Below are 23,721 nucleotides of genomic sequence, written 5' to 3' on the forward strand. Positions count from 1 at the left end.
TCAGAATAAAGAGAGAATACATTCATTTAAATAAACGCAGCACAAACAGTCTATTTTAATATTGTGCACCAGATGACGCTAAAGGTGTATTTATAAGACTTTACAAATAACCTACATCTCAGTGGCTGTTGTAATACACCGCAACCAGGGACAGAAACTGACATAATTTACCATTTTATGCCCTTACGCAATAGGCCTACCCACTACTATATAAACATGTATGAGTTAAAACAATTTAAATACATTTAAATTTACAAATCTTTTACAAATTTACAAAACAAATCTTGTTTAAAATTTTCGCTGCGTGCTCTCTTTAAAATAGCAGCCATAATATGCATAAAAGACGATCGAGGCGGAATTCGCTAGCTGGGTTCAGCCTCGTATTGGTTGCACGCTCACACGTGAGGTAAGATGGGAGAAGATACTTAATTTACTTAATTTTAATTCAGCCAAAGTGTTATTAAGTATAAAACATTTGCTAATTTAATTGTCATAGCACAAGATGTAAAAATTAGCATATTCGAAGAGGCCAGTTTCATATCAATAACACATTAATATAGTAATATTTAGTTAGGCTTGGTTGAGGCACATCATCAAATCATTTAGAATGCATAATATGTAAAAAAAAAAATGTTATATAATAATAACTTGCATATTGCAATAACATTTTCAGCACTTTTTACATCATAACAAATAATATTGGGCCCTTATACTCAAATACTTCCATTAGCATTAGGTATTCACATTGAAGATTCACTGAATTTAATACCCTATATGACAACCCTAATGAAAGCTCCATTCCTTGGAATTCTCTGTCTTCTTCACGGTTAACATGGTGAAGAATGTAAAAAAAATATGGCTGAGCTGTAGGCTAATTAGTGCATTTTAACAAGACACTGTTATTAAAGCAACATGAAAGGATGCGCAAATATTTGGTGCAGTGACATTTGAACATTTGTACAAATATACAGTCATCAGAGGAAACATTTTAGTCCCCAGTCTATGATGTTACTAAAAAAAAACATTAGCAGCGGAGGCCCGCATTTCACCCTGATTTTGGTTTCTCCGGTAAAATTATGTCTAATATTAAATCTGTAGGCCTATCTGTAAAGCCAACAGCAGTCATTGAGTTTTGTACATATCAAATAAGATAACCAAGATATCTTTTCTGCATATTGTGCACGTTCTATATTAATTACTTTTCTCTCTTGACAATGACAAATGAATATATAAAACTGACTTTGATTTTAACAGAAACAGACAGAAAAGTGATTTAGAGGTTTGTGATGTGATGATGTGTCTCCAGTCCCCCTTATTTTTGACCCATTTGTTTTAAGTCCCTAAATCAGCATGTCCAACCATGCTCCTGGAGACCATCCTGCAGACTTCAGTTCCAACCCTGCTCCAACACACCTGTCTGTAATTATCAAGCAACCCTGAACACCTTGATTAGCTGGTTCAGTCTGATTGGGGTTGGAGCTGAAATCTTCAGGAGCGGGGTTGGACACCCCTGCCCTAAATCCTATTATAAACTTAATAGGATTTATTAATTGAAGAGCCCTTAACAGAAATTAAATAACATTTCTACAGGCAAGAGAAAAGAGAAGATATTAGAAAAAAAAAAAGAAAGAATTAAGCAGGTTTTCATTGAGAATAATAATCCAGACAAAATGTGATATTTGTAAACATTTATTGTTTAAATATGAAATCATGCTACAGAAGTATACATTATGTTACATCTTTGTTGCCATCCATGTAATTAGTCATAATTTCTATCATATTCTAGTCAATTATGTTTTAAAAATATTAGTTTCAGCTCAACAAAAGTGCAAAACTCATGGCTGCATGCTGTAACATTGTATGTTGAACAGTTTTGATTTTGCTTAAACATTTTGTTTTTGTTACCCTACTATACTAAAACTGTGGTAACTTAGACACTACTGTCATAAAAAAGTAAAAAAAAAAAAAAATGAAAAAATTCTGAGCTTTTAACATGGTTTAAATATATCAATTTATTATGGTTTTACAGTTTTCATACAGTATTGGATTTACATTTATTATGGTTTAACATTAACTATGATAATTTGCTCCTTATAATGGTAAGTTTTGTGGGATTTGGGGTACTTGGAAAAGTGCTGGTTCACTACATGACTGAAAAGGAATTGCAGGAAGTGGTTAGCAGGTGGGTGAGGGAGTGGCTCTGATCAGACTGTCAAAACCAAACATTGGTCTGTCACTGCACTGAGACTGAGTTACAGCAGCGATGTCAAAACTACTATAAGTTAGCCAGCCCAGGACTTTATGGATGTTAATATTAGTATATGATAGCCGAATACAAACATTTCTAGAGAGAAAAAATGTTCGTTTGGTTGAGCGGTAGTTGAGCTTTAGAAAGTTAACTTAGACAAAACTTAGCTAATGTTAGATTGACAGACAGCTTGTAATTGTAGCTTAGCAATGACAGGGATATGTTTATTCCGCTCTGTCAACCACTGGGCTTTAACTGTGGACTAAAACAGGTGAATGCTTCAGTTTTAAAGAGCACTGCCGGGTAACTATTAGTTTCTAAGTTTGTTTATTTGGGCAGAACGCTAACCTCTAACCCAAGGCAGCTTAAGGTTAGCCTGCTAGCACCGAGTAAAACCACCCAACTAACCACGAATCTGTTTCTGTGGGAATTATGAGCACCAGTAATCGTTATGCAAGTCGCAAACGGAAGAAACCTGTCCCGAAAAGGTAATAAATCATTGTTTGTTTTTTTTGTTTTTTTTTTTTTAAATAAGGCTGCTTAGTTAAACCTATATAATGTTACTCAGTTTATACTGTCAGCCTGTTTAATATCCGCACCTAACAATATAAAGCAGACAACTGACATCATTGCATAGTTAATATTTCTATATATATATTTTTTTGTTATATAGTATCTCTTTATATAGTTATCTGAATATTTATTCAGTTTGACTCAAATTTGTCAGTGGAATGATGTTATCGCTGCACTCTCTCTAAAATATAGTCAGGCTGTGTTTACAAAACTTTGGACGTCATTTCGACCATGTTTTGTGCGTGAACGTTTTCATACTGTGGCTGCATCCTAAATCGCATACTTCCCTACTATATAGTAGGCGAAAAACAGTATGTGACAAAAGAAGTATGTACGAAATTCACAGTACTCATAAAAGAGTAGGCAAAAAGTACCCGGATGACCTACTACTTTCGGCGAGATTCTGGCTGCATCCGAAAACTAAAAAATGCTGCCTTCGGAGTGCGCATTCCAAGGTAGGATGGCATCAAGAAGGCAAGTCCGAATCAAATGTTTTTTGAAGGCAGCATAGATATATCCTTCGCTGCCTTTGATATCCCACAATCCGTTGCGTTCCATTCGGTGACAGTTGCGCTAGGAAAAGAAAGATGGCGTATGAAAGTTGTGGAGAAATTACTACTGTAGTAATTAAATATTTGTTTAGTTCGCACCAAAGCTCGCTCTACACTGCCTCAGAAGTCTGTTCGAAATCAGTTTCGTAAGGTACCTTCGTGCATAAACGCTGCCTGCAGAGCCATTGCCTAGCAAGTCAGCTGCCTAAGGTTTCAGATGCAGCCTCTGAAGTATGCATACGATAGACACTTTACTATCCCATGAGGCCACGGGAGAGGATTTGTGAATAGCAGTGAAATGACGTAACTGACGCTGGTTGGTCACATGATAATGACAGCATGGCGGATGTAGTACGTCCGAATAACATTCATACTACACATACTAACTATATAGAATGTACTTTTTTTTTAGCGGTCGTGAAGTAATTACTTATTCAAGATAAGTATCTACTCAAGAGAGTATGCGATTTTGGATGCAGCCAGTGGGTCGTTCATGAACGTATCGTTCATTGCGTCTGTCACGTGACAAATAAACGACTCAGGATCAGGAGGTGAACTAATCATTTATGCTTTCCATAATTTATATTTGGCTGCATTATATAATAATTTCCCAAATCGGAATATTAGAAAATTTTATCAACAAAATTGTGTATGTGAATGTGTTCGGTGATTTTGGCTATTGAAAATATAACATTTTATCTCCACTCAAATGAATGACTCCAAAAAAGATTTGTTTATTGTGCTAAACAAAAAGTTCAAGTCAGTAAAATAGGGCACTATATATAGCCCATGGTACAAATACCATTCAAAAGAGAACTTAGGAATGCTAAGGGGATACATTATATAGCCTATATATATATATATATATATATATAAATTTTTTATTATTATTTATTTATTTATTTTTTTCCAACAAATGGCCATTGAATATAGGTGTAGAGATATGCTTTTATATTTATATTTTAGTTTTTTTTTCAGTCTTGTTACCAAAATGTGGGAAATGTTTAAATATGGGATAAAACCCTGATTTTGTGATTAATTACATCTAATAAACAACCTATTCCAGGTTGTTTATAAAAAATAAGCATTAACAACAAACATTCTTTTCAGCAAATGGTCATTGAATATAGGTGTTTAACTTTATTTTCTGTTCATATTTTACCAGGTTTCTGCATTTCTCTTAACAAAATGTAGGCCTAAATACATTCTAAACTCTTGATTTTGTGATTGGCTATCCTGCCATATACTAATCTGAAAGTTAGAGTAAGTCCAAATGCTTTTTCTTTTTTTTTTGAGAAGCAGTCTGTCACATCGAACCCATCTAAACGACATCGGGACCGGCTGAATGGAGAGTTAGACAGGTTGGCCAGCCAGCTCCCCTTCCCTCAAGAGGTCATATCCAAGCTGGACAAACTCACCATACTGAGGCTAAGTGTGAGCTACCTGCGGGCCAAAAGTCACTTCAATGGTAATACATGATGAAGGGAAGCTTCAGTTGTATCATGTGTAAACTGTTGTACAATTTCTGACTGTATTTAAATTTATGGATGCATTAGTCCTGGGGGGTCCAATCCTGGTCCTAGAGGACCAATGTCCTGCAGAGTTTAGCTCCAACTTCTCCCAAAATACCTGCCTGGAAGATTCTAGTAATCTTGAAGAGCTTGATTACCTCGGTTCAGGTGTGTTTAATTGGAGTTTGATCAAATTCTGCAGGACAGTGGCCCTCCAGGAGTAGGACTGGACACCCCTACAATAGTCCCATCCAATTTATGCAAATTTAAAAAAGATAATTGTTTATTCTTTTGATGTATTTTCTATAAAATTCTGTCATAGTTTAGTATCTTGTGAACTGCATCCAAAAGCAACACTTTTTCTCCCTTGTGAATGATTAAAATGAATAAGGGTGCTTTCACAATGGCAGTTTAGTTTGAAACAGGGCACAGTTCGCATAAAAAACTGGTAATGTGAAAGCTTCATGCGGACCCGGGGTACAGAACCTGAGACTACGTGTAGGAGGTGATCTGAGTTTGGTTGTACTGGAACTGTGGCTCGATTTACGTGAATGTGAAAGCAACTCGGACTTGGTTGCGCACTTGTTTCAGGAAGTAAAGTAACCTGCATATGCGTTTTATCCAGTGACAACGTCATCAACAAAACACATTTAGGGGATGACAGTTTTATGATTTACTCTGGACACGAGCAAGAGTGAGTGCAATCAGAGCGGCAAATGAAAGACTTGCAATCAGCTTTCTCCTTAAAAGAGTCCGTTTGCAAGCCTTCATGCGAAACACACACAGTAAAGACAACTTCATTCACTTTGCTGTGCATAATAGCACCAAATTAATTAAAAACCCTAAACCACAATATATTCACCTGCGTTCTGTTTTCTGTCATGCGCTGTGCACCTTTGTGATGAACGCAAATGCACCAGGATTTGATGGAATCAAGTGAGTGTGAAACCAGACCAACGCTGCGGGGGGCAGTAACGCTGGGGAACGCATTACAAGTAACTTGAGTTATGTAATCAGATTACATTTAAGTAACTAGAGTAAATAAAGTAACGCATTACTTTTTCAATTTACAATAAAATAATTTAAAAAAAATTCAAATAAGTAATGCAAGTTACTTTTTCACGTTTATTGACTGACAGCTCTCCTGTCCCCATTTTGATAGAAATAAAGTGCAGAGGTGTAGTGCGCGCAGTGTAAACACGATTGTTATTGTAGTTCTAGTTTAAATATGAGCATGCATTTACTCATCTCACTTGCACGAAAACATTCAGTATTCCTCAAAATCACAAACTCAAGATTGCAGTGAAATGCAATCTCAGAATTTTACGCAAACCTGTAAGAATTAACTATATTAAATGACACAAATATACTTTATGTATTTAATCTCACTTTATTAACCAATGTCTTTGCTTCTGACCTTCAATGATCCTATTCAACCATATTAATAAGCAAAATTACTTTATATTAGATTTAGAAATAAGAGTGTTGAACTTCCTTCTCCTGCATTCTATTCTTCTTCAATCCAGAATGGCAGCACAGCTGAGAAGTTTGTTTGAGCTGCACCCTCTACTGTACAGGCGTAAATATGCATTTCCTTCAGCCTGAGGCTTATTCATTTCACTTTTGGGGCCCAATTTTAACGATCTAAGCGCATGGTCTAAAGCGCACTGTGAAAAATGGTCGGCGTGCCCGGTGCATGGTCTAAAAGGGTTGTCCCTATTCTCTTAATGAGTAATGGGTGTGTTTTGGGCGTAACGTGCAATAAACCAATCAGAGTCTCCTATTCCCTTCAAAGCCAGTTGCGCTTGCACCATGGCAGATTCGCTATTTACATGGCGGAATTTGCAAGCAGAAAAATGTAATGATTCTCAAGCGAGGAAATGGATCTACTCGTGCGCGAGGTTAAAGCATGCAACCATCTACGAGACAAGCCGGATTCCACCAAAGCATTTTTATCTTTATGCACACAATAATAATCTTTTACATTGTAATCCTTTTATTTTTAATATTTGGCATGTTTATGTGCTGCTGCGCATACATAGTGTATGCGCACCTATAGGCACATATTATTAGTGCGCTCTTTAAATAAAAAAAAAAAAAAAAAATACTATTGACTTTAGACCAGGTTTCAGTTGGTCAATGGCGCAGTCTATTTCAGTTGCCTCAAAATAGCAATACGCCAACAATGCGCCTGAACACACCGTGTTTTCGGACTAGCAAGCCCATGGGCGCACAAATGAGCGCAAATGCATTTGCTATTTAAACAACGTGGTGTAGGAAGTGAAAATGATACTAGCAAAAGACACTTTCAAACCCTTGGTGTGAAAGGGCCTTAACATTTGCCAAAAATATAACTTTTTTTTTGTTATTATTAAAAAACAAACAAGCAAGCCCAGCCCAGATGAGAAAAAGTAAAGCAAAAGTAATGTAACGCATTCCTTTTCATAAAAAGTAACATAATTAGTTACCTTTTTAGGGAGTAACGCAATATTGTAATGCTTTATTTTTAAAGTAACTTTTCCCCAACACTAGCCGGGGGCATCGGAAACAATCACACTCGGACTAGGACTGCAGCAAACAATGCACAGTGTGAAAGCCCCCTAGATCACAGATTACTTTAAGTGGTTAGAAACCAGCCCCAAACTCTAATGTACCTCAATACTTATATGCTTGTTTCCTCATATGCGGTTCTGCCACATCTTTAGGCTAATTGCAGTATAACCCCCTCAGAGAGAAAGTAGGGGGAGCTCTTTCAAATAACAGGATGCCACTGGGGTGTGTGAGATCCTGCGGAAAGTAAAATATAAATTTGTAATCATATGCATACTCTTGCAGCGGAAGTCTGGTGAGAACTGCAACAATAGCATTTTCTTTCAAAAAGCAGAAAATGCAGCTGTTTTGATAAGTAAATTCTCTTAAAGATCACCCGAAGCTGGTTGTTTCTGTAATACCAGAATATGTTGTTGAAAACATTGACATAAGAAGTTTACCTGGCATTAGGCAAGAGGATTTTGCCCTCAGCATTAAGATATGGAAGTTGGACAGAGCAGCGCATGGAATTCCTTCGTTTGTTTGTGATAGATTGAGTGCTTATCACAGGACATCCCGGTCTCTCAGCAGTTTTATCTCAGGATGACCCATATTTGGATAACACAAGGAATATGCAAAAGAAATATGCTTTGTAATGTTATAATAATGGTCTGGAAGTTATTTCTTCTGTTGGGACAGATACATTTTTCTTGCAGTTGCCCAAAAGTTTTCATGTGTATATGAATCACAACAGACAAGGCACAGATTGTGCAATGTTTGTACTTGAAAATAGATTATATAGCGACATAGAGTTACAGTAAATAATGCCTGCAGGCCTCAACTGTAAGAATGAACCAGTGTCCCGGGCGGGAACAGCCCTGAACATTGTTGTTGAATTCTGATGATTTAATCTAGCTGTTTGGTTTTGAAAAGCTTCAAACACATCAGTGTTTTGCATCATATGTCATTGTGTGAATGAAGTGCATTTATAAATTCAAAGTAGGGCTGCACGATACTGGGAAAATATGCGATATGCGATATTTTTGTTGAGTATTGCGATAACGATATTTCTTGCGATATAAGAATTCCCTATAGAAATGCACAGGTAATAGATAATCTTCGGATCTAATTAAATCTAATTCAGACAAAAAACAACAACAAAAAAACTAGGCTATGTCAAGGTGCAAAGTATAGTTATATCAACCTTAACATCAAAAACATGAAACTAACACCTGAAACTAGGGGTGGACGATTAGTTATTTTTGTTATTTTAATTTATTTATCTTTGTTATTAAAAAATAATAATTACAGACAATAGGACAAATACAATAGGACAAATTCTTACTTGAAATAGCATTCAGGTAAGAAACAATACAGAAACTGAATGATCAAATGTAAATCTAAAACACTGCATAGTCTTCACATGAATTAAATATACATTGATTAATAATAAAGCTACAAAAGCTATTCAGTCAAGAGCAGTGAGTGAATTTCTCTTTATTTTTTGTTGTTTAACAGATAGCAGCAGGTTTACTGTAATAGGCTACTGTTCCTTTAAGACCTGATGCACGGCCACGGATCTGAAACGCATCCGATTTCTTTCCCAACTGATAACGTTCACTTAAGACATAACCGACTGTTTACATGAATACTCACCAAGACAGACATTTTGACATAACAGTGTGTGTTTTTTAACGTTTGAGTGCAATAAGGCGCCAAAGAGAACTGAAGGGATTGCACGCTGTCAGAGAGGCGGCTTGTGCGCGTGCTTCGGGTGTGTGTGTCAGACAGTAGACAGCGCGAGACGGCAAGGAGTTGTTTTCCGCAACTTATTGCGGTTAATATCTCTTTTTAACGGCACGTAAGTAACAATCGCGTGCCCAGTCTATTCACTGCTATATGCGTTGACCTAAAACTTTGACTTTTCGCAATGTTTTGTAGTAGCCTATTAAAATCATTCATATATCGCATGCCATTGCGATATGCATATCGCCATATGTACATTTGCGATATTTCGATAATTTCGATATATCGTGCAGCCCTAATTCAAAGCTTTTAGTTACATTATATTTGTACAATTTCCAGCTATTATTGCAAATTAAAATCTAATAATAATGTCTAATACTATAGTATTATTAATAATAGTTTGTTTTTACAAAGTAAATGTTAAATTAATATAGATTAATTTCAAAAGTTTGGGGTCGCTAAGATAAAGTTTTAATGTTTTTGAAAGAAGTCTTTTTTGCTCACTCTTTTGCTCAATATTTGATAAATACAGTAGAAACAGTAATATTGTGAAATATTTTTCCAATTTAAAATAAACATTTCCTTTTACATTTAAATGTAGGCTATGTTAAAATGTAATTTATTTTTTATTTTTCTGAAAACCATGATGTATTTTTTCAGGATACTTTGATGAATTTCAAAAAAAATATTTTTATTTAAAATAGAAATCTTTTGTAATAATATCATTATAACATGATAAATAGTGTCATATCATATATTGTCACTTTTGATAAATATAAAGCACCCTTGCTGAAGAAAAAAATATTAATTTCATTAAAAAAAAAAATAAAAAGCTTACCGACCCCAAAATTTTAAACAGTAGTGTATATATATTTAAATATTATTTGATTAATATAAAACATTTAGCGGTGAAAATGTAAAATGTTGGCAGGGCAAGTACAAATCTGAACTATTGCCCTGATCAAACATATATTTCAAATGTTAATAATTAGCTCGTTTAACAACAGTCTGAGAATAGACTTTTAAAGAGTTTAATATCACAGTTTATGTATTGTATGCATGTGTTTCAAATGAGCCTTACACAATTATGCTCTCACGAGTGCAGTTGTACATCAGAAATCATCATTTCTTGAGATTTATAAAGGCAACAATCCAAGCTTTGTTAAGCAAGAAGCTGTCATGTGAAAAAATACCCAGAGCCATTTTCCAGGGAAGTTACTCAACCATTATTTATTTAAAAAAGTGTAAAAGGAATAGTGGCTGAATGAATCGACATTTACACCAGATTTCCCCTAGCTTATGTTCATCCCATTATCCTGACCAGTTTAGAGGTGTGGTCAGCATTGAAGGGATTCCATAAGAAACAGGCTAAACAGGAGCACTGATTGTTGTGCGTGTTTTTGTGTGTAATTTCTCCAACTGTCTGGAGGCTATTGCAGGGGAGGGTCTGGGTTTGCATGAGTAATTGAAACAGACTCGTTGACCTTTTGACTTTAGTGAAAAGAGTTACAAAACTTTTGATAGTCATTGGCTCCAGCAGCAAACTTTGACCTAAGTTGCTGTGTAGCATTAAAGACCCTGCCAAGGTTTGATGTGAACCAGTGTGTGGGGATCTTTAGGGCCAGACATTGACAGACATTGCTTGAGAAGAGTGCAGGAACACCAGTTGAGATATGATCTCAGTGTTTTGCTGGCACACTCTTCCAAATCCAGGGGTTTGTTGATACAGTGACTAATACTCACCTTTATCCAGTGAAGGCTGTGGAAAGATCATTGTTCTCAACAGAAATAAGTTTGCCTGGCAGAGTCAAGAGTACATTTTTTGTCTTCTTGCCAGTGTTTTATTGTGGAGTTATGAACAGTATATAAGCTTGAAGAATTGATGTTCCCAACTGATACATTTTTAAAACAGTTAATTAGTTCATTACATAGTTGGGTCAGTGACAATTTTAATTTATTCATTATTAAAATGCAATTTATTCATACAGTGGCTTCAATACAGCTCTTCTATGATGAGCATGTTTTCAATACACACAAGCACATATAAATCATATGAAACCAATATAAATTCAAAGAGAACATTTTAAGAACTTGGCACATGCTTTTTAAACTAGATTTTTATCTTCTTTTCTTTAACATGGGCAGTCTTATTTGTTATTGACCCAGACCCAGTGTCTGTTTATAAAGTTACCTCTCATTGCCCTTGCATGTCATAAACCACTCGGTGAGCAAACATTTCATGTGATGTGTGCCAACTCAAGCACAAGTATTTTTCAACCATGTCTCTGTATTGTTAAACCTCTGTGCATTATAATTTGCTTTCACTTTTTGGTTGATCAGATGCCAACAGCTCCATGATTTAAAGGGATAGTTCACCCAAAAATGAAAACGATCCCATGATTTACTCACCCTCAAGCCATCCTAGGTGTATATGACTATCTTCTCTCAGACAAACACATTCAGAGTTATATTAAAAAATATCCTGGCTCTTCCAAGCTTTATAAAGGTAGTGAATGGCGCTCACGATTTTGAAGCCCAAAAAAATGCATCCATCCATCATAAAAATAATCCACACGGCTCCAGGGGGTTAATAAAGACCTTTTGAAGTGAAGCAATGGTTTTTGTAAGAACAATATCCATATTTACAACTTTATAAACTATAATAACTAGCTTCCGGCAAACATCGGTACGCAAGTCGACTTACGGCGGAAACGTAACCTCTGACACAACGCATGACGTATTGACAAATGCGGAAGCGCAGAGGACAGAGCAAAACAAAACACCGGTCACAAATTAGAAGTCTAAAACGAGAATTTTAAAATAGAAATGTTGGAGGATTTCGATATAATAGAAAAGGAGCTTGAGTTTGTTGCCCAGCCCTATTTGTTTGAACCACGAGAGGTGTGTACTCTCACCTACTCCTACAATCCTAAGTCATGCCTCTCATCAGAGGTCACTCTTTCACCGTAACTCAATGGCCCTCATTTATCAAACGATCGCACGCCAGAAAACTGTGCGTATGCTCGTTTCCACGCAAAATTTGGCATTTATCAATATAAGCGTGAGCGGTAGCTAAAATCAAATCTCACGTCAGGTCTCAGCTCGTGTACGCACGTTTTTGAGTCAGCGGGAACTTGCGTGCAGCATATAGTGGAGAACTGTTATGAGAACATTTAGATTATTTTCCTGACCGACAATTACTCACTAACCGATCATTAACCATTAAACGACACGATTAAAATGTCAAATTAAATAAATTAATAAAATAATTAACAGATTAACAAAACAAAAGAGAAAAACGTGCAGCAAGTAGGGCTAGTCCGGGCTACGCTTGTGTTGTAGCTATTCGTTTTCTTTATTTTATTAAAATATTTATCTTTATTTTATTAAATCCAACTGATCGCGCAGGCGCCTCATCACACACGCAGACGCAACATATCAGTTCTAGCGTTGCTAACTTTACATTTCAGCCATTTATCAGCAAACTAAAATGCAGACAAAGTTAACACCGCACAGTTTAATGGTCTGAGTACATCTAGGAGTACATCTGTACCAGTCGGCGCGCGCAACGCCCATCCAAACACATTTTTGTGCATGTGAAGGATGATGTTTTACGTGAATATTGAAACAAGAGGGAAATAGAAAGCCTTAGTTTACATAATGAACAGTAGTTCAGCAAGCAATAAATGTTAAATCACGAATATGGAAACGTTTGGATTCTTCCCGAATGAGAGAGGTAGGCTATGTGTGCCCAATTCAATTTTGCTTTAAATAAATTAATTTCTGCTTTATAATGAATGCCACTATAGCCTAATTTTTGTTTCAATATATAGCTACTTATTTTTCATTCTTCTTCTGTTATGAATAAAATAAATTTAAAGGATTTTCTGTGGAGTGAGGTACTAAAATAACCAAGTTTATATATATATATTAATAATGTTTGTAATTATTTAGTTTTGCCGGGTTACGTTTCTCCGTGTCGTAAACTATAGGGCGAGGCTTCTAAAATTTGGGGCGTGATATTTAAATGACGACTGTTTTCAGCCTCCACATTTATCAACACCCGTTCATTCGTGCGACGGAATTGGCCTCATAGGAAAGTTTAATGAATCACATGTGACCGTTGTCGTAAGCTGATTTTTCCGTTCGAATGTACGCTGGTTTCTACGTTCATTTGATAAATGAGGGCCAATGTGTACGGCCGTTTGCAGAAGCTAGTTATTATAGTTTATAAAATTTCAAATATGGATATTTTTCTTACAAAAAACCCATCGCTTTGCATCAGAAGGCCTTTATTAACCCACTGGAGCTGTGTGGATTACTTTTATGATGGATGGATGCACCTTTTTGGGCTTCAAAATCGTGAGCGCCATTCACTACCTTTATACACCATACACAAGGATGTCTTGAGGGTGAGTAAATCATGGGATAATTTTCATTTTGGGTGAACTATTCCTTTAAGTTGCCATTGTTATACATTATTTCATGTTTCTCTCTCACTATTATTATTAATGCAGGAAATTCTTTCTAATGCAGGAAGTTCAAGTAAAGTTTATAATTTTCTCATCATGTCTTTGTTGAAGAATGGGTATTATCTGTTTTATCTATTGTGCAGATCTTCTTGCTTAAATGCTTGTTTGCTGTTGCAGTGACCCTGAACTCAAAGAACTCCAGCCAACTAGCAAATAACACTAAACCACACAAACAGGAGCTTCCAGAGGGAGACTTTTTGCTACAGGTGAGCTCAAATGTGTGATGTGAAATAATAATTATTTCAATTTAACCACATAGATCTAGACAAAAACAAAATCAAATTGATTTAGAATGCTATTTATTAGCAGAATAACTTAATCTACCTACGTTTTATTTTTTCTTATAGGTTATAAATGGCTTTGTGTTGGTGGTCACCTCCAATGGCACAATCTTCTATGCTTCCTCCACCATTGAGGACTACTTGGGGTTCCATCAGGTTCGTACTGGTTTGCATATGTATTGTGGGGATGGAAGAAACCACAGCCCAAACGGTTTATTCGTAGAGGCTAAATTGGACCGAAATGATCTGGATTGGTATTCTAGCACCTTCTGTTCAAAAAAAGAATCGGGCTGTGTTAAAAATATCAGTTTCTTGATTTTAATCGATTCTGATCAACTAATATTGATCCTTAAATCCCAGAAATCAGTCTTTTAGTCTATGCTATCTTCAGTTGATGCCTGAACAAAACTTCACTAAACATTATTTGTAGCATGCCTCCCATCCAATAAATCACAACAAGCTTTGTGCTTTACTTTCGATATTAAACAAAGTCTCAGCTTTCAAATTCTGTCAATTTTATAATAAAATTCAAACAATAAATACCATTTTGATGCTTTTTAATGTGACGTGACAGATCGCTGTAGTTCAAGCAGCACGTAAACCGATCATCTCTTCCTCTTTACAGCTAGTTATAGCATAAACATGAAATAAACACAAAATAACATCAGGTGTTAAAAGAAACAGTACAACTACTGAAATGCATCATGTCTCATGTAATCGCTCACTCAGTTTTTCAAGTGCAGAGACGTCAATAAAAGCTTGTAAACAATATGTCATGAAACAATTTACCTCAGAAAATGCCTCACTTAAATTCAGTAACCATTGCTTGATAGTTAGGTAGAAAAATGAACACTATACAGGAGCATTTTGCTAAATATATGCACTATATTACATATTTGTTATATTTTTACTTAACCTGTTCTTCAATATTGTTTGAATAAATCTGAATAAAACTGCCACCGTTTAAATGTTTATATTTAAAAAACAAAAAAACAAAACAGAATTGGAGTAAAAAACATAATTATGTAATTAAAAAGATATTAAAACATTGTTATTATTATAAAAACTGCCTTATGTGCAATTTAAATGTTTGTATACAAATCATTTAATTTTAACAAGTGTATGTTTTTCCTTGAGATAAATTGACATGTACTGTACTTGATATATATCCAAATAAATCGATATTGAATCGCATTGAATAAAAATTTAATTGAATCGCAAGCTTGTGAATTGACATTGAACTGAATTGTGAAATTTGTGTCATTGCCCAGCCCTAAAAAAGAACAAACAAAAATATTGGCAGTTTGTTTTTCAATCCAGTCTATCCAAATTTCTCCAATCCAGGTTTTGTTTGATCCAGTGCACACATGCCTTCCATTTAGTGAATCTACTCACTCAAAAACCTTTCAAGGTTCATTACATTAAGCATTATTTTATCCAAATGTAACCCAGCTATTAAGTTGTTGCTGTGAAATGCTACTGGAAAGAAATTTTATTTTATGTCACCAGTTTATTTTTTAAATGCTTCATTGCAGTTTTTTAATTTATTGTGTATGAAATTCCTGCTTCTTCCTACATACGTGATTCTCGACTTCCTCACCACAATCGGAAATCAAGCTGTAAACAAATGCCAACTTTAATTGTATTCTTTTGCCAGACAAAGCAGGCTGTGAACAAATTTAGATAAAAACACGTTCATTGCTAAGACATTTACATGTTTTTTTCAGCATTTAGATTCAGATTTCTTCATTAAATTTGGTACCAGCTGTGATGAGCAGCTGTGAAACTACTTGCAGTAAAAAAGATGTGTTTTGTTTGCAGTCGGATCTCATCCATCAGAGTGTTTACGAGCTCATTCACACTGAAGACCGGGCTGAGTTTCAGAAGCAGCTCCACTGGGCGCTCAACCCCAGCTGCACTCTAGACACCGGACAGCTAGTGCAAGGTAGAAAATAACTAAACATCTCTCCAGACAGACCATGAGCAGACCTAGGCAGTGTGCCTGGACAACTGAAACATTCTGTCCCCATTCCATCAACACAAAGAGTCAATGAAGATGGATTGCATTTGTCTGCAAACAAAGTTTGACAAAGTTCCATTATGAGAGACAAAACATCCTAGTTTACAATCTTCAAGAAATAAATCCATGAAGAACATGATTTTAAAACAATAAAAACAATAAATTTCTATTAACTTCTTCACAATGGGTCTAAAACATTGCCATTGTTCAGATGGCTAACAATTTGTTAAGCTATCCAAATGTTTTCTTCTTAGAATAACAAAGACGTTTGTAATGGACCATGTTTTTAACCAACAGCTCACTTGATTGCAGACAATCTGGATATTTCCCAAGATGCTTTTCAGTTATATATGCTCTGAGGATTCAGGTTCATTGTGTAACTGCCTCTTATAGCTGGTGTTCAAAGGCTGTACCAGTTTGCTCTGGTTTCAGATTGGGCTCAGATTGGGATCCGTTTTCATTTGATCTAACACTTGGCAATTTGGAAGGCCTGTCATTGTTTGAGCTATATACACATGACACCTGTGCCACACACACAAATACACACACACACACACACACACACACACACACACACACACACACACACACACACACACACACACACACACACACAGCCCATCCAGCCGTCAGCACGTCAGCAAGGACACTACCTACAATGAGTTATATAAACGCTTACAGTGCAGGGGCCAAAATTCTGCCACCAATGCATTATTGTCCTGTTTTATGTTATATAATCTTAGAGAGTTTGTATTTAATTATGCTTTTCTCTAAATACAAGTTTAAATGCATTTGTTTTGTGTTTGTCAAGCTTCCCATGATTCACCACTGCCTCAGACGTACTACATTCCAGAGCAGTTGCCACCAGAGAACTCCACCTTTCTGGAGCGAAATTTTGTTTGCCGGTTAAGATGTCTCATGGACAACTCATCTGGCTTTCTTGTGAGTTGAAATGATCATAAATACAAAATCAAAAAAAGCTTTTTGGTCACACTTTATATTAGGTGTCTTTAACTACTATGGATTTACATTAAAAAATGTTAGGTACAATGTACTTATTGTGTGTTCATGTTGTATTACTAAACACTTGCTGCAATTGAGGTGGGATATGGGTAAGGTTTAGGACAGTTTTAGTAGTATGGGTAGGTTTAAGAGGGGGTTAAGGTGTAAGGGAATGTGATGGGAGATTTTAAAATTGAAAAGAAAAAAAAAGGCTGACATTGGGAGCCTAAGGAGAGTCAGAGCTCTTCTGGCTGAAGGCTAAAAACGGTCCACAAACAAAGTCCATTCACTGAGCAGAAAATGTGTAAAAAAAAAAAAAAAAAAAAGAATAAAATGAAATGTGAGGAATTTAAAAATAGTGCTTACCTAGAAAACCCTGTAATTAAAAGTATTTCCGTTGTTAATAACCCTGTATTGTATATTGCTGTTTTGAGCAGTGCCAATGACAGTGTAATAATCCAGACTGAGGGGTGAAAATATTGACATCTTGTGCCTCTACTTACAGAGTATACCAAACGTAACAAAAGATGCTTTGGTTAGCATTGTTTGAACTAATATTAAGATGCTCTATGGTGGTAAGACTATAATGACGCATCTGTTATAATGTTAAGATCATATTTAGGTCATCTGAGTTCATTTTTGGTCCATGACTTCCACACAGATTGGAGTTATGACTCAGCCTATTGAGAAGTTTCTCAGTTAATTGTCTCTGCTGGATCATTTGTAAGCTTATTAACTGAAAGCCACTGTTGTCAGGCTTTTTAAATAGCATTAAAGTCAGCATGAAATGAAAATTCACTTTACATATTTTCTAAATGCATGTTATTGCATGTTATTGCAGATCTTATTGTGAAAAATTCACCCGTGCACTTGTTTATACATATATATTTTCAACTTTCTGTGACGTATACAGGGCTTCTCCAGTCATTTATTCCGATTAAACCCTGGCCCTGCAAACTTTTTCTTTTTCAATAGTCCGGATGTACAGTACATCAGATGTACGTCACAATATGGAAGAAAAGATGTGTCACTACTTCCATTCAGTCACGACATTAAGCACTAGTTAGCGCTTTAAAGAGTAGCACTTTAATCAATCATGTTGTATAATTAGCTTTTGAATGTAAAATTATTGTATTTTCTTGAAGCTCAAATGACAATTCTCAAAAAAATGCATCATCTCTCCATATTGGTGTCAAAGAGAGGTTGGGGAAAATTAGCTGAGGCTGTGGAATGTATTTACGTATGGTCAAATGTGTTAAATAGATGGTTTGTACTTTTATAGGCCATGAATTTTCAGGGGCGTTTGAAGTTCCTGTATGGGCAGAATGAGAGGAGAGCAGATGGCAAACCCATCCCTCCTCAGCTGGCCCTGTTTGCCCTGGTCAGCCCTCTGCAGCCGCCTTCCATAGTGGAAATCCGCACCAAGAGCTTCATATTTAAAACCAAGCATAAGCTGGACTTCACTCCCACCGCATGTGATGCAAAGTAAGACATATAAACTCCTATCATGTGTGAAAAAGCATGTGGATTTGTTCTCCCTTCACTTTAGTTTGTTTCAGTTGACTTGAAGTGGCAACTTCATCTATTTAGATCCTTTTTTCTTTTTTTTTGTAAACAATAATTGGCTCTTAATTTGGTTTAGTATTCTTCTGCTCTTTAAAGCCATGTGTTTTTTTGCTCCTCCACAGAGGGAAGATTGTTCTCGGCTACACAGAGGCAGAACTGTGTTACCGCGGCTCAGGCTATCAGTTCATCCATGCAGCTGACATGCTGTACTGCGCTGAGAGCCACATGCGGAGTAAGACTCCCTGTTATCACAAAAAACACACTCACCTCACTCGCTCCTGCTGCTGGTTTTTAACATTGATTCATAGGGTGGAGATCTAACTGTTGTATTGCTCATAAAGTGATAGTTCATCCAAAAATAAAAATAATAAATCATTTATTCACCCTCATGTCATTCCAAACCCGTATTTAAAACACAAATTAAGATATTTTTAGAATTCTCACATCATTTTTGTCTATGCATTGAAAGTCAACGCAACCAAAATTTTCATACTTCAAAAAGAACAAAAAGACATCGTAAACATAAACCATATGGATCAAGCGGTTTAATCCTGTCTTCTAAAGAGACACAATCACTTAATATGATTTACAGATTTAATTTAGGCTTTTATTCACATATAAGCATTGATCAACGCACATACATTGAGCACATCAAATATGGCAAACGAAAGCTCAAATGTGTTTGCTGGACGCGCAAGAACCGATGACAAATCTAATCAAATTTCAAAGTATAATAACTGGCTGTAGCAATGGTTTTCAGAGAAATAATAAATATAATAAATATGTTTAATAAATATCTGCAAACATATTATGATATTTTTATGCTTTAGTACAGTCAGAAACTTACATAGAGCACCTTTAAATGGGGACTGCTTTTTTAAAAACATATACTTTTTATTATTAATGGTTGCTGACTATTTAAATTAATTTAATAATTTCTCTCCCCTGCAGTGATGAGGACGGGTGAAAGTGGGTTGACTGTTTTCAGACTGTTGACTAAACAGAACCTCTGGATTTGGATACAGTCCAATGCCAGACTTGTCTACAAAAATGGGCAACCAGATTGCATCATTGCCTCTCAGAGAGTTATCACGTATGTCTTTACTGGTGTCTTTTTCATATTGAACATCCTGTATATGTTTTCTTGTTTACCTTGTTGCCAGCATTAATTCTTTCAGATCTAGTATTGATATTGTTATTTAGTAGTAGCATTTAATATTATATCTGTAGTCTTGCTTGAGAATGAGTAATTTCTGTCTTCTGTAGGGACGAGGAGGGTGAGGAGAACCTGAGAAAGCGTGCTATGATGCTTCCCTTCAGTTTTACTACAGGAGAGGCTGTTCTCTATGACACGAACCTTCCCAGATCTCTGGGTAACACTACAGCTTCTGATCCTACTGCTCCAGACAACAATACCCAACTCAGAACCACTGGAACTGTAGACCCCGACTCCCTGCTGGGCTCCATGCTGAAGCAGGACGAGTCAATATATGTGTGTTCTGCAGATGAGCGCTCAGTGTCGGTACAGGGCTTAGGGAATGAGGATCTCAGTGGGATCTTCTCAAGTAACTGGCAAGGAAGTGTTCTTTCACCCTCTGAAAGCTCTCCGTTCAAACAAGAACCAATCATTGGCTCTGGAGGAGACGACAACTGTGAAATACTGAACTTTATGGGGAGTTTAGGCATCAGCCCAGAAGACCTGAAGTTCCTACAACAAGACGAACTTTTCCTCAGGATTGACCTTGATGGTCGGAATGACGTGGCAGACCTTACAGATGGCATCTTGTCCTATGTGCAACAGTCTCTCAGGGCGAAGACGGACTGTATAGGTGATGTCCAGGACAATGTGAAGGAGAAGTGTCTTGTTGGGAAGCCTATGCAGATCTTTACCCCTCCACAGCAAGCTCCTATGTTAATCCCACAGGAATCATGTGATCCTCTCTCATTAGTACCTCAGGAACAACAGATGACTTTTACAATAGAAAATCCACAACACTTCACACGAATACAACCTCACACTGAACTGCAGGCTACTGCAGATCTCCAAAACATTCCTCAAGGACAGCAACACACAATGTCTCAACCAAATAAAGAGACAGGAATCACACAATTCAAACTTTCACACATTACAATCCAAAAACACCAGGTTCAGACGACGAGCCAACAATCACAGTGCTCATACCTTCCACCTCTCCATCAGCAGGTATGTAAAACACTCAGAAATGCTCAGGTTTGTGGGAACCTCACTGAAGCTCTAGCCAGTGACATGCAGCAGGTTCTTCCCCTCTTCCAGCCAGAGCTCCAACAGCCTGGATGCTTTTACCTGGAGACGCCACCTCTGGATCTAAAGCACCCTTTCAGAAATCATCTAAGCACTGTGTCCATCAGCTCCCAGCAGCTCTCTTCACCTTATATCACTGCAAGTAACACAGGTTTGAGAGAGTTCACTGCTCAGGAACTCGAGGAGCTGCTCAAGGGCCTGGATGGTGATATGGAGAGAAAGAGACACTCAGGACAGGACAAAAGAGTAGGTGTTGGACCAAGCTTGGATCAACAAGCTTACATAGGCCAGGTAAGAACCAAACTGTTCATGTCTGGTTTACTTACCGTCACTCTTAAAAATGAAGGTCCTAATTGGCATCTGTGGTTCCATGAGGAACCTTTTACATTCATGGATCCTTTCAATTGCTCAAAAGGTTCTTTATATTGGAAAAAGGGTTCTTTAGATGATTAATTTTCTCGTAATACATTGCAGCATCACCTCTTTTCTCACATTGTCTGAAATGGTTTGATGTAGGATTCAGTCTCTTTAAACCGCTCCTTTCCGAGAGCCTACTCTGCTCTGATTGGTCAGATGGGTCAGCCTAGTCTGTTGTGATTGGTCTACCACTCACAGCGTGTATCAGAAACAAAACGCCCATTACCATATCTGAATTTCACTGTACTGTACTGTTTAAGTAAAATATTCCATCACTGTAAATAATAACAACTGATGATTCAGTGACTAATCTGACAGATTTAGTGAGGGATTTATCAGACTGATTGAGTCTTTTTGAATGGTTTATTATAAAGACCGGCTCAAAAGTATCATTTGCTCATTATTTGGACTACACTGTATGTTTTTGATTCACTAAAAAGAACATAAGAGGCATTTGTTCATAAATTAGAGTACATTGGTCACACTGTATGTTATAGTTTGCAGCCCATTCAATTCAAACTGTAACGTCTTTTGCTGTGGGCCTGTAAAATCAGTACTGGAATAGATTTATCTTGGGATTTTAGAATTGACATTTAAGATAAGAAATCATACTAAAATCATCTCTCTAATCAGTTTCAGAATGGAGGCCACACAAACTATGCAATGGAGGCACATCTGGCACAACATCCTGACCAGCGCCAGAACAAGAACAGACCCCATCCAAACCTGTCTTTAGGAGGATACTTTTGACCACACAGCTGACGATCATGAGAAAGTAAAGCAAAAAAAAAAAAAAAAAAAAAGGTGGAGCTTTGTTCCTATCAATCAGAGGTCACCATGCTCTGAGCTGTGATGATCATTGGCTGTCTAGAGTTGGCAGCTGTGGTCATATGAACCCATAATGCCTGGGCCAGAAAAGAGCACCAGTAGAATGCAGGATGAGGAGTAAGAAGCAGAAATTGGGGTGAAGGAAAGGCTGAAAAGGCTGTCTTGTGGCTCAGCATGACATCTAAGATGAATGAAGAATCAGCCCGTTTGGATCAGCTAGATATAAGAATCGTTCATCTGTGACTCCCCTGTTATATGAACAGTGCTGTCACTGTGCTTTGATAAATGTCTCTTTAAATGTCTCTCTTGAGATGTTGCAAATCTATTGGCCTGTCAAAAATGTGTCCCAAAGCAATATATACAGTGTGCACTAACTGTAAATAGCCTCCAGCAAATGCCAAACAAGCCTTGGTTTTCCAAATATGTAATAACGTTTATAAAGTAGGACAACATAGCTATATAATGTGCAGTTCTTCACATGCTAGCTACTTGTTTCCTGTTTAGTCAAAAGACAAATATTGTACAGTATATGACTTATTCGGATGATTTACTCAACATTGACTTCTTGTCAAGAGTATTTTCAATTAAGCTGAGAATTTTCAACATTTTTGTTGGTATTTTTCTTCTCTTCACTCTTTTGAATAATTGAATTTATTAAATGGAAGATATTTCATTAGGTTTTTTTTTTTTTTTGAGAGAGATTTGAAGTGTTTTGTAATGTTCTGGAGTATTGATGGGTAATCAGGGTACCTTCATGGGTCTCTCTGGACTGTCATTTGTATAGTAATGTATCTTTTTTTGGGGGGGGGGGAGCTGTTAGAGGAAATCAACAATCAGGCACATGTTGCACTTACGAATAGATTAATTCAGATATAGACTTATCATAAAGCACTATTGATAAACGAGCAGGCAAGATAATGTGACAGATGACCAAACCAATGCTGCTTGATGTTTTTTTTTTTTTCTTTTTCTTTTCTTTTTTTTTTTTTTTTAAGAGGATTTTTATGCTCACCAAGGCTGTGTTTAATTGATCAAAAATACAGTAAAACAGTTATATTGTGAAATGTTATTACAATTTAAAAGAATTGTTTTCTTTTTTAAATATATTTTAAAATCTAACATATTCCTGTGATGGAAAAGCAGTGTCATTATTCCAGTCTTCAGTGTCACATGATCCTGATATGATATGCATCATTCTAATATGCTGATTTGGTGCTCAAGAAACATTTCTTATTATCAATATGAGACTAGTTGTGCTGTTTAAAAATGTTTGTGGAAACCGTGATACATTTGTATAAGATTCTTTGATTAATTGAAAGCACAAAACAGCATTGATCTGATACAGAAATCTGTCACATAAATGTCACTTTTGAATAAATGCATCCTTGCTGAATAAAATTGAAATTGTCCAAGCTTTTGGACAGCAGTGTACTTTCATAAATTGCATATTTAAATATCTGTGGATCTGTTTTTTTCTAAAGTTGTTGAGTCCTGCAATCCTGTTCAACTTGCATATACATAGATGAGCCAAAACATTATGACCACCTGCCTAATACACTATTGGTCTTCCTCGTGCTGCCAAAACAGCGGCGACTCGCCGAGGCATGGACTCTGCAGGAGTCCTGAAGGTGTCCTG

The 23,721-nt window shown here is 36.4% G+C and overlaps 1 protein-coding gene across 3 annotated transcripts; it reads left to right on the forward strand.

The window, feature by feature from the left end:
* Positions 1-2,211: 2,211 nt before the first annotated feature.
* Positions 2,212-23,497, forward strand: ahr1a (aryl hydrocarbon receptor 1a). 3 transcript variants are annotated; one of them, XM_051865905.1, is made up of 12 exons: positions 2,212-2,736; positions 4,665-4,840; positions 13,808-13,896; positions 14,038-14,127; positions 15,793-15,916; positions 16,803-16,933; positions 18,276-18,478; positions 18,682-18,791; positions 19,511-19,652; positions 19,826-20,762; positions 20,835-21,131; positions 21,891-23,497. In XM_051865905.1, the coding sequence occupies exons 1-12, from the start codon at positions 2,681-2,683 to the stop codon at positions 22,005-22,007; spliced, it is 2,472 nt and encodes an 823-aa protein (XP_051721865.1). In that variant the 5' UTR covers positions 2,212-2,680; the 3' UTR covers positions 22,008-23,497. The 3 variants fall into 3 exon arrangements, with proteins under 3 accessions (XP_051721865.1, XP_051721866.1, XP_051721864.1); XM_051865906.1 differs by having other exon boundaries at positions 20,853-21,131; XM_051865904.1 differs by having other exon boundaries at positions 19,826-21,131.
* Positions 23,498-23,721: the final 224 nt, after the last annotated feature.

The sequence above is a fragment of the Ctenopharyngodon idella genome, chromosome 16 (assembly GCF_019924925.1).
Source record: "Ctenopharyngodon idella isolate HZGC_01 chromosome 16, HZGC01, whole genome shotgun sequence".
Classification (NCBI taxonomy): domain Eukaryota; kingdom Metazoa; phylum Chordata; class Actinopteri; order Cypriniformes; family Xenocyprididae; genus Ctenopharyngodon; species Ctenopharyngodon idella.